Source organism: Aquila chrysaetos, chromosome 7 (genome assembly GCF_900496995.4).
Source record: "Aquila chrysaetos chrysaetos chromosome 7, bAquChr1.4, whole genome shotgun sequence".
NCBI lineage: Eukaryota > Metazoa > Chordata > Aves > Accipitriformes > Accipitridae > Aquila > Aquila chrysaetos.
Window position 1 is genome coordinate 27,812,302 of NC_044010.1, and position 16,448 is coordinate 27,828,749.

Sequence of the window (16,448 nt, forward strand, 5' to 3'; positions counted from 1 at the left end):
TGTTAAACTGTCTTTATCTCAACCCACGAGTTTTACTTTTTTTTTCCTGATTTTCTCCCCCATCCCACTGGTGGGGGGAGGAGTGAGCGAGCGGCTGTGTGGTGCTGAGTTGCCAGCTGGGGTTAAACCACAACAGCCAGGCTTACTGTAGCCTACATACTTGCATGTGTAAAAGAGTTTATAGCCTTGAGGTGAAAGCTCCTGAGAAAACACAAAGATGTTATTATTATTTATGTCATTATAACTCAGCTACACCATTTCTTCTATTAACTTTTTATGGCTTGAGGAATCATATGTGGTCAATGATCACATCACATAATTGTTTTGGTTTAAATAGTAAAAAAAACCCAAACAACACGAAGTTCACAATGTAGGGCATAAAAAGAACATTTTTACTCTATGAGGAGATACATTCAAAATGTTTGGAGAATGAAAGACAGAAACAAACTCTATTTTGTCACTCTGAGGAAGTCTGGAATGACAGGAGTAAAATCCTATTTGATACTGCACACTTCATTATATGTCTCTGTTTTAAATTGCCACTTCCTAATCTCTAAGACATCTTTTGTACAAGTATTTGGAACTTTTTATTCAGCTTAATCTTCAGAAAAATGGTGGTAGAATATCTGGTCCCTTCTTCCACTTGTTTGCTGTTGCTCTGGAAGCACAAGGCAGACAAAAAGCCATCTGGGACTTGTAATGCTGAAGACTGCAGGAGGAGCATGGTCATAGCCCTCTGCCTTTTGGTAATGCTCGGCCAACAAAGTGACAGTGCAAAGCTTTACCCCACAGTGGAAATCGAAAGATATCCAAAGCTGCTGGAAATTTCACCCAGGGTTCAGCCAGCATCTCTACAGGCCCTGGACAAAAGCAAAAAAGAGAAACAACATTAGCATAGATTTGGGTTTAATTAAAAAGTTCAGTCTTCAAGCTCATTTTTGATTCATGCTGGTACAGCTGGCTCACATCTGTAATATCATTTCTCTGTTTACTACAGTATATTTACTTGAGGCTTCTGTGCGAGGGTAAAAACCCTGGGTCCACTCGAACCCCATGGACTGAGCAGAGGGCCAGCTGGGGCTTACTCTCAGCTGCCAAACGTGGACCTGTCAGCAGCCTGGGGGGACGTACAGGCCTGCTGCAACCCCCCAGCTAGTGATCCCTCAACGTCAAAAGACAAGAGCCTTCCAACTGAGAAGTACTCTGGGAAGGGTTTGGCTGAAGTCGAGCGGCTTTTAGCATGTCACAACACGGAGCACGTTTGTGGTATGGAGAAGAGATGGTTAACAAAACTGTCCAAGAATAATTACAAGGTATCAGTCTTCATAAAGCCCTCTGACTTTCAGGAAAAAAGTGGATGTTATTTTGTAATGGGCAGAAAATGAGAGGTTGCTCTATGAGGCAACGGGAACCCCGTAATTGCTCTTATGCCATAGTATGTGACCCAACAGTAATGCGTAAGTGACAAACCATGACGGGTTATTGCCCTCATAAGTCCCAAAGCCAGCTCTGAGCTCACTTACAGATTGCTTCAAAAGCAAAACTGGCTTAAAAATTCCTGCCCCTCCCTTTGTCATTCTTGGCTGTTTCTCACTGCTTACCTTCTAGGTAGGCAACTGTAGCAGCACTGTACAAAGCGCTGAACACTAGATCACTGAAGTGATACGAATTGCAGGATCAGTGTTGCTGAAGGATTATGTTTTATTCACGTTATTTCAGTGACCTGGCTTAAAGTACAGCTTTGTATACTCGTTTCTGTGCACAAGTGAAGTGGTAGCAGTAATCCATGGCCAGAGGCAGCAATTGCCTTAGAAGACAAGATGGTGTGTAACTGCATCCTAAGAGCTGTACTCTTCATGCCACCATGGAGCAGCAAAGTATTTTAAACACTGTGGAAAAATAATTCTGAATCTACCACCAGCAGCATCGTGGCTAACGCACTGTCCACTGTTGCTTAGGTTGAATCGGGAAGTGTCCTACAATGCCATCCAATTTGGTGGATCTTTTTTTAGAAATGTAGCTTTGATTGCTACTGAGCTGTCTACTCAGCAGCAGTAATCTTGCAAATTCAATTGAAAAAAATGGCATTAATACTGTACTTTGCAAGTCAAAGATAAAATTATACAAGACATTCCAAAAAATGGAGGGGGGGATTCACAGAAAAAAGCTGCTGAGAACAAGTAATCTGTATTACTATTATATTGTTCTACCCTCACATTTTGTGGCTTTCCTGGTTCAAGTTTGGCTGACACATTAGATATGAAATATTTTAACAGTCTAATAGAGATACAGTGTTCTATCACAGCGCTCTAGTCCATTTCATTATAGCAAGGCAACTATTCTATGGCATACTTTGTCTTTAAACAGCCATCAACAACAGCTTGGTGGAAAAAAAGAATATCTGAATTTTTTTTTCTTCTTTTCTCAAAACTATACTCGCTCACAGATTTCCGTTTCAAAGTACAAAACAAGCAGATAATCTGCTAGCTAAATCAGATTTTTTTTCCCAGATGGCAGTTAAACCAATTAACATGAAGCAGTGAAACAAAATAACAAGATGCCACAGAAGTAGAAAGGAGACAAGGCCTACTCTAACTAGGAGAGTAGATAGCCGTGAAAGCAGTAAGCCAGAACATTATAAAAAGCTAGGTGTGGTGATAGTTAAAATTGCAAAAGAAAAAAATTATCCCTTAAATTGTAGATATCAGCCTCTCCACACACTTACACATGGCTGCTGATAATTCTTTACAATAAAGAGCAAGACTTTCAAGCTGATAGATTCAATGTACTGCAGGCTATTGGTATGGGCACAACGAAAAATATATAGCACATTGATCAATGAGTTTCAGAAAAAAGATTTGTGACATGGAGCATGAAATATGTATTTTGGTGATTGAACTAGTTAATTAAATGGAGTCTGTTTTAGCAGTTTCACAAAATAGATTTCCATCAACTTGTCCCATTGCCGTGCCCAGAATCACACCAGAACAGTCACTCTACAGCTGTGTGCTCCCGTCTTCAGCACTTACTAGAACAAACATATGTGACAGCAATTTAGTGTGCCTGGAAAAAAGATGTGTACAGAGATTTAACCCACAGGCTATGGCACTGAGTCTCAAATGGCATCTCTGACCACCTCAAACATAACATTTCTCTTTTTAGAAAAATGAAAAAATCTGTTTCTTCTTCTTTAAATATGGAAAAATATTCAAAGATGTCTTCTTGATCAAAACCTAAACAATATAAATTCCAATAAAAATCAGCCCTCTAAGTCTCCATATAAATAAAGATACAGGTATGCTTATGCACAGGAGCGCTTTTTTCATATGTCTTTTACTTTCTCCCTCAGTGGCTCCAGGTTCTAAATCTTTCCCCCTGCTCCTCTCATCATAACCAGGCACAGTTATCAGCAATCTTGCTGGGCTACATGCTATTATAGATCAGCTAAGACACACTAAAAAGTTTAAAGAACAATTAACTTAGGAAAGCACAGGATGAAAAGGGAAAAGTAGTGCAGAACTGTTATCTTCGATGCTTTCACTAATGTTTGACTCTGCAAACAAGATATGAGCTGCTCACAGATCATCACACATCCATACTACCTGCTTATCAACAGAACAAAAAATATATACTTGCTTACATGAAATTAGGGTTACACTACTTGATCTACTTAAATTCAACAAGTAAACTTGAGATATGTCAGGTTTATACTTTTTTATTTTTTTCCATGGTGCTGCAAGGATGAACATTCATTAGCTCTCCCATGACTGTCTTCTAGTTTGGTATGTGTAAGCCATGACAGATGAGTGATTACATAGGAATTAACGTCTTGCTCTTCTAAGTGTTAATTAAACAGACAGTTCTCTTCTCATAGCACAGTACTTTTCCCCCTATCCTATGCATGTGTTTGAGAAGAGGAATCCTAATCATCTTCCCCTCTTACCTATCTGTAATGTATTCGAGTATTTACATTGCAACACCTTTGTAACAAAATTTAGCAGTTCTAATTTGTTGTACTGATTTTTTATTATTATACCTCAAAGGTATTCTAGAAATCAGCATGCAATGTACAGAAAAATAAATCTAGGGTTATTTGGTTTTGTTCCCCCTGCAAAATAAAACCTATTTTGCGTGGAGAAATCACCAAAAGGAATATTTTCTTAATATAGGTTAACTTCTCTGTATTCTTTTTTATCATCCTATAGCTAAAAAAGATTAAATGTTCCCAAAGTGAAGAGTCAGAGTTTCAGCTTATAGTGTTTCACAAAATTTTTGCAAATTATTTTTCAAAACTGTTTTTTCACAGAGCTCTTTAAAAGAGTGATGGTACCATAATAAAAGAAGTAAACTTGTATTGTTAGAACACATTATTATCAGTACTCCACATTTGCAATAGCAAGTTTAATTAAAAGGAGGAAGAATTCCATTGCAATATAAGAATGTAGATTTATCTAAAATATCACCTAAAGAAATGAAAGTAATCTTTTGGTTTATGAATTATTGAGACCATTAAGAAGCATCCAAGTCTTGAAATAATGTTGTACTTCCGCACAATTCTTAAAGGCTTTTCTATACAAAGAACTTGAATAGAATAGCTATTACAAAATAAGATAGGTATTCTTGACCAGCATTCTTTGTGCAGATGTTAATTACAGACTATTTTTATTATTCTAAATAGGAGTCTCTATGGAAAGCTCTCCAAAAATAATTGTTAAACTGAGCATCTTGAACAAATTCTTCCATGTGCGCTCTGTGTGCCATTTAATGAAAATATGTTTACTACATTTGACTTTAAAAGATTAAAAATATGTATAGCAGCCTTGTGCTCTTCTAACAAAGTACTTAACAGTACTTTCAAGAATACCATTGTTCGGCAAAGTACATACAGAATAAGTATATATATTAAATGAACTATATGCATTACAACTACTTTTGCAATAATTCTGTAAATGCATTCAGAATACTTACTTCTAATTGCTGGTGTTTCCTGCAGTTGTATAAAGCAACCAGAGAAACCGTGGTCTAGTTGTTGCTGAAATAAAAGAGGGGAATGTAAAGAAATAGTGAAAGTACTGTGAAACCGTCCTAGAAAAGTCAGAGAAATGTGGGGGGAGACAACCCTGTACACCTGCAAGAGAAACAGAACAGTGAACAGAAAAAAAAAGGAACTTTGCTATGACCTCATGCTTATAGAAACCCTACACATTTAAGTGGATTTACTGTGGTGTAACTGTCATGTTAATGAAATCCAGATTAAACCCTGTATGTGAGTCTGTGTATTTGGGCAATTAGAAACAAATGCTTACTGTGGTGGAAAAGCCACTGTACTAATCCAAACTTCATCCCATCCTCTAATGGGATACCTTCTCCTTGCGATTAATCTCTTCATTCCCCTCATTGATTAATTGTCATTACATCAGCTTTAGCAGTCATTCTATGAGCTATCCCTTAATTTAATTCCATACTGCCATTTCTTAACATTCCCCATCTTTATACTTTTTCAACCAGGCTCCTCCCATATATTTAAATTTTATGTCAACACGGTGTTTCTGTCACCGTGTGGCTTTAAACAGTAAAGCAGTCCTACTGAAATCAATGAAACTTTGTATATGCTTAAAGTTATGATGTGCTGCGCCACACAAAATAAAGAACTTTTCTGTTGCCTATGGACTAGTTTTGATTTTATTAAATGCATGTCATCATTATACTGGTAATATAAACTGGACATGTATATGTATGTATATTTTTTGCAGAAATATTACTTGTATTCTGTATACATTTTTGCATGTGAAAAATAAGCTAAGAAGATTTTGACATAAAGAGCATCATGGCATCCTACTTCTTTGGTCTCCATTAAAACAGCTGTTAGATATTTTATTTATAAATAATCTTTCCTCATTTTGCTACAGTCTAACAAAATATAGTCAACCTTGCCGTTCTGATTATCAAAGAAATACTTGTGATACTCTTCTTGTTATAGAACCGTATTACATCAGTAGTAATGTATTTTTAAGATGTTAGAAACTATTCGGATGCACTACTATCTGTCACGATGAGTAGTTTTCCTTGATTCATAAATTAGAGGGCCATTACACCTCCCGTACATTAAATCAAGAATCCCCCAGACTGGTATAAAGTAATAATAAAAGAGGCTTTGGAAGTCACCGTGTCGTCCGTCTTCTTTCTGCTGGTTAGCGGACGTGGCCTGCGGTCGGTGGGATTTTGTCCACTCCAGCTGCACAGGCACAAGGAGTCACTGTGACTTTGTTCAAAGTCCGCAACTTAAAACAGCGCCTCATCGTCACATTGCTCTCTTTTCATCCGGAACACCTAAATTTTTGTTTCGTGATTTCACCGGGTTATTCCTACTTCCACCCCAGGTGGGTTTGGCTTCGACAAATGCACCAACAGGGACTATGGTCTTCTTTGGGAAGTTTAAGCTTTTCGTAATGAAAAGTTTATTCTGTTGCAACAAATGTCCTTTAGTTTAAAAATAAATAAATAAATCGGAGGGAAGAGCTGCTGAATACAATAAAACGCAATGCAACACAGCTCCGGGATGCGCGGGGGCATCGCGCTGGCGGAGGAGCAGGAGGAGGAAAGCGATGCGCCCGGAGAGGGCGCGGAGCTGCTGCCCGCCGCGGGTCCCCGGTGAAGGGCGGGCGGCAGGCCGGGCACAGCCCCGCCGCGGTTCCCTGCGCTCGGAGCCAGCGCGGGGCGGGGAGGCGTCTCCTCGGACACGTTAAAAGTTTCGGGGCGGCGGAGGGCTGGCGGGAGCGGAGCGGCTCCTCCGGCGTGGAGGCAGAGCCCAGCGGGCGCTGCCGCTGCCCCTGCCCGCGCCCGCCCGAGCTGCCGCACCTGCTTCACGGCCGCCTCCGCGGGCGCGCCCGCCAGGCGCCGCCCCGTTCCCCCGGGCGAGGCGAGGCGAGCCCGGACCGGGCCGGGCCGCCCCCCCGGCCGCGCCTTACGTCCCGCCGCTGGCGTCGCCCGGCGGTTATTAGCCGCTGCCGCCGGTGGGGAGCGGCCGTTGCCGGGAAGATGGCGAGCCGCAGCCTCCGCCTGCTGCTCTTCGGTTACTTGGGGGTCCTGAGCTGTAAGTGGCCGCGTCCCATCCCCGCGGAGCGGGCGTGGGGGCTATCGCGTACCGCTCCCTCGGGGAGCGCCCCCGCCGCAGGGGGCACGGTCCCACCGAAGCGTGCGTGCGTGTGTTGAGGGGGGAGGGCTCGGCCCGGGGGCGCCCGGCTCGACCGGCCCCTGTCCCGGCCGCCGCCCGGCCCCGGCCCTGCCGCGCCCCGCTGGGAGCCGCGCCCGCCCCCGCGGCAGTGCTGCCTGGCCCGGGGAGCCTCTGGGCAAGGCGGGGGGAGCCGCGGTGGGATGTCGTTTCCCCTCCCTCGCCCCCGGAGCGAGAGGAGCCAAGTCGCGTCTCCAACAGCGAAATAAAAGCGAACGGGGGGAGTGTGCGCTGATTATTTCCATGTGTCTCTTGTTTTCACACAGATGTAACCTGTTTAAGCCGGGCCTGTTTCAGCGCAAGCCAGTGGCTTTCTGCAGTGGCGCAAACTTTGGGATGCGGGCTGCGTAGTTTGCTTTTATGATGGCCTTTACAAGATGAATGAGCAAGTGATGGGAGCATGTTTTCTTTTGCCGGCACTGGATGCTGCAGCTCCAGAACAGAATTATGTTTCTAATGTTTTTATGGTCCTATTGTCTAACTTGTTAGAAACAAAATGGGGGGGGGGAGTGTGTTAAAATAAGTTGGTAAAAGCAGCCCCACCCAGAAAGCACATGGAAATGAGTAAAAAAATAAAAACAAAAAACAACAGATCATGGGGCCATGTACCTGCAAAGCAGCAGTGAATTAATATACAGTGTTAACAGTGCCAGTTGTGTGATAAGGCTGTCACTTTCAGATCACATCTTACTGTGCTCCTGTTTTATGCTTTTTGTGTCTTGCTGGTATTTTAGGGAAAGAGGCTGTACGTGGAAATAATGTTTTGAAAAGAATTACGTAGCACAGACTTGCAATGGAGTGACCACCTGGGACCACCCTGGGACAGATTCTCAGCCTGTCATTCCTCCTCACCTAACAGAAACTTGTGTGTGTGGAAAATACTTTTTTGCAGAGGAGGGATGAGTCCTGCCAAGGAGAGACTTGAAGTGACGCATGTTTATTAGGTCTTTGGTTTGCTGGCAGTTTTTCTTTTCCTCTCTTTGCTTCTATGAGACCTCATGGAAATTTTGGGCTGTTAGATGAGCAGCTAGCACAGACTTTCATATAGTAATTAGTAATAAAAATTATTTTAATTGATCTTTTCTCCTTTTTTTTGTTGTTAATTGCATGGGTATATCTGAGCAGATAAGGCTGCTGAGGTTTTTTTGGTGGCAGGTTTCAGTGTGTTCAGGCTGCTCAGCTTTCTGGTTAGTTGTGTCTGTTGGCAGTGCTGGCTTTGACCAGTGAGGAAATGATAGAGGGTGGTTTGGAAGCAGTGCAGTAGATCAAAGTCTGGTGCCTATATTGTTGTCAGACTTGCATTTTTTTTTTTTCCTTTTCCTGTCCCAATTCCCAAGAAACACCAGGTGGGGAGAAAGTTTACCAGCAAGGTGCTGATAAGAAGTCCTTGAATGAAGAAAGTGACTGTAGATGGGTGTGCAAATGCTGATTGTTTGTGTGAGCCAGAGGAAATCCAGGCAGAAATCCAGGCAGTCAGGAGCCTGCTGCTGCTCCTGTGGCTGGAGTATGTTCACATGAACAATAAGACTGAGTAATACTGGTGTCCAAGTCAGACATATGTGCTAGGTGGTCTCTTATGTGGGACCCTCATGCTCTGGAGATAGTGGGGAATGGGCAGAAGCTAATGAGGAAAAGAAAGCAGTGGTTAATACCTGAAGTGTGTGAGCATTATATTGTGGAGCAGGTGCAGAGAACTTGCTTGGTAGTTCAGCTGCAGAAATTAAGAGCTGTATAAGTTGGTCACAGGATGTCAGCATAGCCAAGAACAGTGCTGAGATAGATGAGGTTTAGATTGCTTTTTAGTGAGAACCTTCTAAGAAATACTAATGACCAACAGAAATGGTGGTTCATCTGAGTTAAAGCTTTTCTTTCACCTTTAATTTAGGGGAAAGTAAGGGAGTTGGAGGTCTTCAATCATATTCTCCATCAGCATGAGCTCCTGAAACTGAGGTTGTCTGGAAAGTTTTAAAAGGTGCCACGGAGTAAGACTTGTGAGCTCTGTTGGCAAGACAGAAAACGTACAGAAACAATTGTTACTAATCATCATGGCTACTCTGGATGAGATAGTACGTACTGATGAACTGGCCTTTTTGTGACGCTTCTAGGTGTGATTTTTCTTGCATTAGTGTACATTAGAAATTAAACTTAAGCTGGTGATGCCTGAAGCAAATCCAGTACAATCTATCTGTGTGAGGACAATGCAGAGGCAATAAATAGTAGTCTTACAGAAACATTTGATAGAGCTCACTGGGGTAGTTTGAGCAATAAATAAGGTGAGGTTTTGTTTGTTTGTTTTTGGCTTTAAAACAAACACTCCTTAGTGCTCAGGAATCTTTCAACCAGATACAGAGGTTCTGGACCAAAAAAGCCTTTTGTGCATTCCCCTCCACCCCAAACAAGAAATCATAAAGCATGACTGCATTGGCTGTAGGAATTGACAGTGGAAGTCTTTAAACGATGCTTTCCTGATTGTATGTGATGTACAACTGATGTACTCAAAATTGAAAATATTGTCAACCCCCTGTCTTCTGTTGAACCCTCTTTGCTGGATTAACTTGGTAGGGACTTACTCTGATTTCTAAATCAGAGTCCATATTCAGGTGAGATGGGATTTCTTAAATCTGTAAGACTGCATACTTCTCTAGTAATATCTGTACAACATAATACTATAAACCAGAATACCTATTCTTTGAAGAGGGAGTGGGGGAAGAGACATCAAAGGAAGGTTCCTTCTCTTGCTGTTTTAGTTGAGAAGTAGTCTTTCTTTGCTGTAGGCTGCTAGTGGTCTACAAAGCTGCACAGACTCTTTAAGACACCGTAACATAGGCTGTGAGATGAGAGTAAGCTTCTTAAATATAAACAAACAAACGAAAATTAACTGCAGAAAAGCAGTGCTTATTTTTAACATTCGGCCTAACTTTTTTTGTTTATGACTGTGGTGATACTGCACCAGATATCCAAATACTTCTAAAACAGATAAAAATTGAGGACTTGGTTGGAAGACCCTCCTGTCTTTAAAAGGGAGACATGTTCCTCTCTCTAGCTTATGTTATAACCTTCACAGTTTCACCCTCTTGGTTAGATCCTCAGGGCTCAGAAGAAACTTTGTCTGTGAGTTATTGGCAAGTCTCTCAGAAATCATGGCCTTTGCTGCATTTGAGCAAGTCGCGCTATTGCCCTTAAAGCTAGGCGTGCTACTTGGAAGCATCTCTCTGTTTCTGAGAGGTCTTAGCCAGAAGCAATGCTCTTCTGTGGTAAGGGCTTTGTCTCTCTTCTTTCTCTCTCCAGCAGAGAGGAGGAAGAGAGAGCTGGTCCCTTGCTGGCCCTGCGGTATCCTTAGTTCAGGTTACTGGCCCCACAGCCTGCTATTGGATGTGCAAAACTAAAAATGAGGGTGACTGTCTTTCCTGACTGCATACAGGAGACAGGAAATGTAGCTGGAAATGTCACAAGACAATCACAATTCCTCTTGTTTTCTTCTGTTTAAGGTGGATGTATGCAAGTGGAGGCCTTGCTTTTGCTGTCGCTTGGCCTCTGAGGTCCTGTTTTCTCAGCTTTAATGTTGCAACAATTCTTTGTTCATGTCATTGGACATGTATTTCTGGTAATTGTGAATACCATAGGGCATCTGGCATTAATAATGGAGTTAAAACTACCACTGTGATTAGCAGATCTAATTGAGCCTGGATGAGGTCTGCTCATTGGCTATTTAACTGAATTACACAAAGATATTTTTGTGATTGTTTCCTGTATTATAACTGTATTTCCTACTGCAGTCTGTTTTGGCCGCAACATGGTAGCAGCCAGGTTCTGCTGCAGAAACTGACTGATGACATCACATGATTAGGTGAGAACTCGCAAGTAGATGAACTTTGACTTCATCTCTTCTCTTTAGCTGACTGACTTAAGAAAACATGTTGGATCATCTTTTGTGACCTAGAGCTACCAAACTTATCTGCGTCCACTGACTAACCCTGATGTTATTGGGAGTGTGTGCAGACCTATTTTTAAAGAAGTGAGCTAAAAATGGTAGAGAAGGCTTTTACCCTTCCTCAAAGGGTGCCCCAAGTGCTTCAGCTTCTGTCTCGTGACCACCAGCACTTGAAGCCCTCTTCTTAAGTATGGGAGAATCTTCTTGTACAACTGATATTAAAAAATTCCAGTTTTATCATAATTTCACATGAGTAAAATAGTGATATTTCTTCACTAAAGGTGGACAGTGACATGCATGTGAATCTTCTGCAGCAGCAGTAAGCAAGCTTCCCTTGTTGTGGGGGGTGTAGGTTTGGGTTGTCAGTGCTTTTGGAGGGGTAGAACAACTAGTAATTTAGTTCTGAAACTGGGATTTAAAAGTTTATGTATGGTATGATCTACTAAGAGTCCTTCAACACTCAAAATGTCGCCTTTCTGTTGGAGCACTTCTGAAGACAGTCTGTTTATCATTGGTTCCCTTCAGCTGGCAATCCCTTTTAGGAATACTTTTCTCAAAGTAAGTCTTACTGTCCTACTTTCTGTCAGCAATGCTAGAGGTGACTCCAGTGTAAATGCTTACGTAAAGGAAGATTACTAAGAAATGTTCACACAGCCAGGAATGTCCACATTGCAATATAAATATCTTGTATATCAAAACAATTGAAGCACAAGGTAGACATTTGTATTTGTCATATTTGCCAGGGCCATATGGAGTGGCTAAGTTAAGGTTCCCTTAAAGTTATACAATGATGTCAAACAAAAAAAATTGCTTACTATAGTGTCCCTGTGGATGTATACAACATTTTTGTACATCTTATTGCTGTTTTTTCTTGTTTGGCTGGTTGGGGTTTTTTTCTCCACCATAACTTTGTGACACTATTGCATGTATGTGGGAAAACATATGGTTTGCAAGTTCTTCCTTTCTAGTTTAGTGGCTAATTTACAATAGGGTGAGCACTTTAATGGAAACTGAGGGAAATGTTATGTGGAAGCTGAAAGCAATTAATTTACCAGTAATTAATTCTATTCCTGTTAGCTCACCTTCCTCCTCCTACACTCCTCCCCCCCCCCCCCCCAGTTTTGTAAAGCAAGCTTTGTTACAGTTTTACTTTCTGGCATGTCTTTTCCAATCCCAAGTACTTTTCAAAGAACTAACAGTTTTAACAAAACATTTGTGCAGAAAAGCCTCTCATCTTCCTGAAAGCGTTGTACGTGATTGTGCTGTAGTTCCACCACAGGAAGCTTAAAGCAAATATTATGGTGTCTTGTAATCAAGACAAATGATTTGTTTCCTTCATCTAAATACTGTGGGTTTTTTTAGGGAAATGAATATGTATTTCAAAGAATGAGACAGCAAATGAAGCTGGAGGAGCATTTGGATGATTGCCAGTGCTTGCACTCACCTGTATTTCCAAAGCTGCTTTTTATCTGGAGGGCTCCAATGAGTTATGTCACCTCTATGCTCACAGTGTATTGTTGAGCACTCAAGTGCTTATGTAAAATTTCTTAAACCAGGCAGAAGGTGAGCTTGACAGCTGAACATCTGGTCCTGTTCACTTGTCGGTTTCTAACATATGCTGGGAGGTGAAGGAGCTTTTGGAGAAGGAAGAAGGGGAAAATAGCCATTTCTGAACAACAGCAAGTAATACAACAGCGGTAGTTGTTGAACCACCAGTAAGTCTGAAACCCCTCCTGGTTAATAGGAATTAAAGCAGGCATCCAGTTTCTGTCAAAGATTATTTGCCGGGGAAGACATGATGTAAAAAGCAAGCATTCAAAAAGGCTTATTACCAGATTTTTCTAAGTTCAAAACTTAGGAGTTTTCAGTAAGAGATGGGAAGATCAAACTTGCATGGAAATAGCTACAACTTGATCCTGGCCGTTTAAAAAAGTAAGAAATGGTCAGACTTGAGCTGGAAAGGACAGACCCTACGGGTATAAAGTTTCAATAGATATATTTACATAACTTTTGTTTGGATTAACTTCTTAAGGGTTGAACATGCTCTCAAGCCTGTCCAAACCACTGGATCAGACTCAAAAGGAAACAAAACATATTGTCATCTGGATGGAAAGTGATGTATTTATAGGGTTGTTTTGGTACCAGATAATGTTGACAATAGGGGCTATATTTGCTGTTCACAAACTGCTAGCATAGTACTTGGAGGTGATGATGGAACATGCATTCTTGAGAAGTGGCTTTTGCTCAAATTAATATAATAAAGAAACCAAAATGATTATGTATTATCTCAGCCTGCAGCAAGTGCCCAGTATGAATTGAGAGAAATTCTTGGGGGTGGTATGCTAAGGACTAGTGTGTATTGGCTAGAGCTGGGTTAGAGTTGGAGAATTGTTTGTGCTTAGCATACTTGTAAACATACGAGGACACAATATGAAGAAAACCAGGGTTTGCATACATATTATGTGAGTTAGACAGCAGTTTACCACTTGAATGTATAGACAGTACTTATTCCTGGGAGGCCCTGGTTCATAACTGAAGCCTTCTAGTAGCTGTACTGGCAAAAATGAGTAAAAACGTATCACCTGGAATGATATCTGTAGAATGTGTGTGTGTGTTTAGGTACATGTTATGGCTAGCTTTTGTGCTCCAGTACCATTTCTGTTTCTATAAAATGGTCTTAAAAAGTAAATATTGGTTCTTTGCCCGTTGACTGTTGGGCCACCTAAACTGATGTTTTTTTACCCCTCCTCCAGTCTTTAAGCTAGTCAACCACAAAGGTGAGAAATTCTCTCTTAAACATCTGGCTTGTTGTTTGTGGCTTTTGTTCTTTGTACCCTTGTGCCAGATTGACCGGGATTTCGGGGAGTGTGACAGGGCTTTGTTGCGGCTTTGACACCATTCAGACTGGTGGTGGTGAGCACTTCTGAAACTGGGTTTCAAGCAAGCTGTCCCATGTATTTAATAACGAATTGCTATACTTCTGTGTTTGGGGAGGCTGCTTCCCTGCCTAAATACAGAAAAACCAGAGAGGGCACAGTGGCTTTGGTGTGCCAAGACCTATGGAGGGCTGCTGGCTGGGAGCCCCTCTGCAGGTCTGGCTTGAGGCGTTGCTCGGTGGTGTCGGCTGGGGCGTTCCGAGCCGCTGTTTTCACGCTGCAGAGCTTTGCTGGGTCTAATTGACTGGTGTTAATTAAGGTGTTAAGCTTGCTTGAGAGCCCGAACATTTTTAAAATGTAGATTGGGGGAAAGTCAGGCCCTGCTGAGAATAAAGCACTTAGCTGACTCATGCTATATGAAAGGTGTGTGCGTTAATTAAGTTAACTCTGAAGTTGTGCAAGTTAATTCTAAACAGAATATATGCTTTCTGTAATAAATGTGACATGACTGAAGACTCTTTAAATGCTGCTGCTGAATTAAACAAATTTTAACAAGATGTCTTGCCAATTAAGAGGTTATATGTCAAGATCTGGAAAAGGGTATAAATTTCAGTAACTGCTAACAGATAAATGCATATATTTCGTTGCCTGAGACTTAGGAGATTATAATTAATCAGTGACTTACACTGCACATAAACAACTACAGCTTGTTTCAGATGTTTGCAACTCCTAACTATAGGAGTCATTAAATAAAGGAGGATTATCTCTAAAACCGAGGTAGTAGAATATCAAAGGAAGACATAACTGGTATCTGCTTAGCACTGTTCAGAAACAAAAATGCATGCTAAATGTTGCCGGGTTGAGTTCTGTTGTTGTGTGTTGTTGGTTTGTTGGTTGGGGTTTTTTTTTTGTGTCTCTGTTCATCCCCCCTGCTTTTCTTTAAAGAACAAACATGTATCACAAGGTTCTCCTTGGAAGGTGGGGAAGGGGTCTGTCTCTTTTTTTTTTTTTTTCTCCCTCCTCTAATGTCCACATAAAGTCCAATTAAAAGATCATTAATAGTAATGCTTAGATGTTGGAAGAGTTTGTGTGAAAAAGGTCTTTATCCTCCGAGAAGACTTAGTAGCTTTCCATTTAAATGTCAGTAAATATTTTTATGTACAAGGTAAATGTTTTATTTTTAGCCAGTATTTGAGTATTCTTTGTATCTTGCAATGAATGCTGCTGGTGCCTTCTGTTCACCAACATAACAGTCCTCCCTGGTGTAATGTGATTCACTGATGTCATAATCACTTGAGAGGCTCCTGAAAGGAAAAGCAATATTTCAATATTGAAATAGAGCAATACAGCATCTGAAAATGGAAAAGAGAGGGAGGGTTGGGACAGCCAGGTGGTAGTAAGGGCTCATGAGATTTTTAAGATGATGCTGTTGTAATATTGGAGTGACTAGTAAAGCAAAGAAATTCAGACAGTCCAAAACTGGTAACATCAAAGTTGGTGCCTGGGAGAGGAGGTAGAGAGAAGTCACCAGATGCATCCATAGTGGAAGTATGCTTAGACATCAAGAAGCAACCCTTTGGGCTTTGTTAGTGTATGGTTTTGCTACTTGCCATACAGTCTAAGAGGTCTTCACATAATTCCATTTGTAAGTCAATTGCCTTTTTTTTTTTTTTTTTTTTTTCCTAAATAAGGCATACATCCTGGACCTCAACTACTGCTGTTTGAATCAAGTGATACAGAAGTCTTCTGAAATGTATTAGGCATAAAAAGTAAATGTGATTCTTCTTTTTCTATGTGTTCAGTTTAAGTGTTGTTGAAATGATGGCTCAGGGGTACTTCCAGAAGTTAATGTATTTCTAGCATTCGTCTTTGGAGCCTTTCAATAAATAATGTTCTAGGGGATAAAAGTCATCTGGGAAAGCTGTTTATCAACAGGGAATCAGCACCATATGTAGAGAGACTAACTAAAATATTGTTTTCAGCTCTACTTTTCCCCTGTCACTGCATACTTTATTTCTTATTTCATTCATGTTGCAGTTGTATCTCTAGCTGAGTCCTCAAGACTGTAGCAATCCACACACAGATGCTGTTAGCTTTCCAGCTGTATTCAAATTCTTAGCCCCCTTTTTTAGGGGGGAGAAGGGAGGGAAAACAGTGCTACAAAGGTTTTGCCCAGTTGCCAAGGAGTGCAGTGGCTTTCTAACACAAACAGCTGTTGGCAGAATGCACTGATTTTTGTGAGAGAAGAATGAAGTGATGTCTCTTTATAAGCATTTAAACTTATTTAAAGGTTATTAAAAGCTATGTAAACGGGGAAAGAGAAAGGGGATGGCCAGTTCTTGTATGTACAGACTTTCAGGTGCAGAACATTTTTCTTGAGGTAAAGCAAACTTAATGTCTTCTAAGGAAC

At 41.2% G+C, this 16,448-nt stretch overlaps 1 protein-coding gene and 1 long non-coding RNA gene across 5 annotated transcripts in view; one reads left to right on the plus strand and one right to left on the minus strand.

Annotated features, from left to right (window-relative positions):
* Positions 1–371: 371 nt before the first annotated feature.
* LOC115344183 lies at positions 372–6,559 on the minus strand. Its single transcript, XR_003924472.1, has 3 exons — positions 6,166–6,559; positions 4,969–5,128; positions 372–860 (listed from the first exon to the last, which is right to left on the minus strand). It is a non-coding gene; the product is annotated as an uncharacterized LOC115344183 (long non-coding RNA).
* A 417-nt stretch (positions 6,560–6,976) lies between these two features.
* Positions 6,977–16,448, plus strand: part of JAM2 (junctional adhesion molecule 2) — a 40,257-nt gene continuing 30,785 nt past the window's right edge. For 3 of the 4 annotated variants that reach the window (XM_030021133.1, XM_030021130.1, XM_030021132.1), the window contains exon 1: positions 6,977–7,093. In XM_030021133.1, coding sequence (XP_029876993.1) covers positions 7,039–7,093 — 55 coding nt within the window. In that variant the 5' untranslated portion in view covers positions 6,977–7,038. Of the gene's footprint in view, positions 7,094–10,820; positions 11,079–16,448 lie in introns of those variants that run through there. The other variant, XM_030021134.1, reaches the window with a different exon arrangement.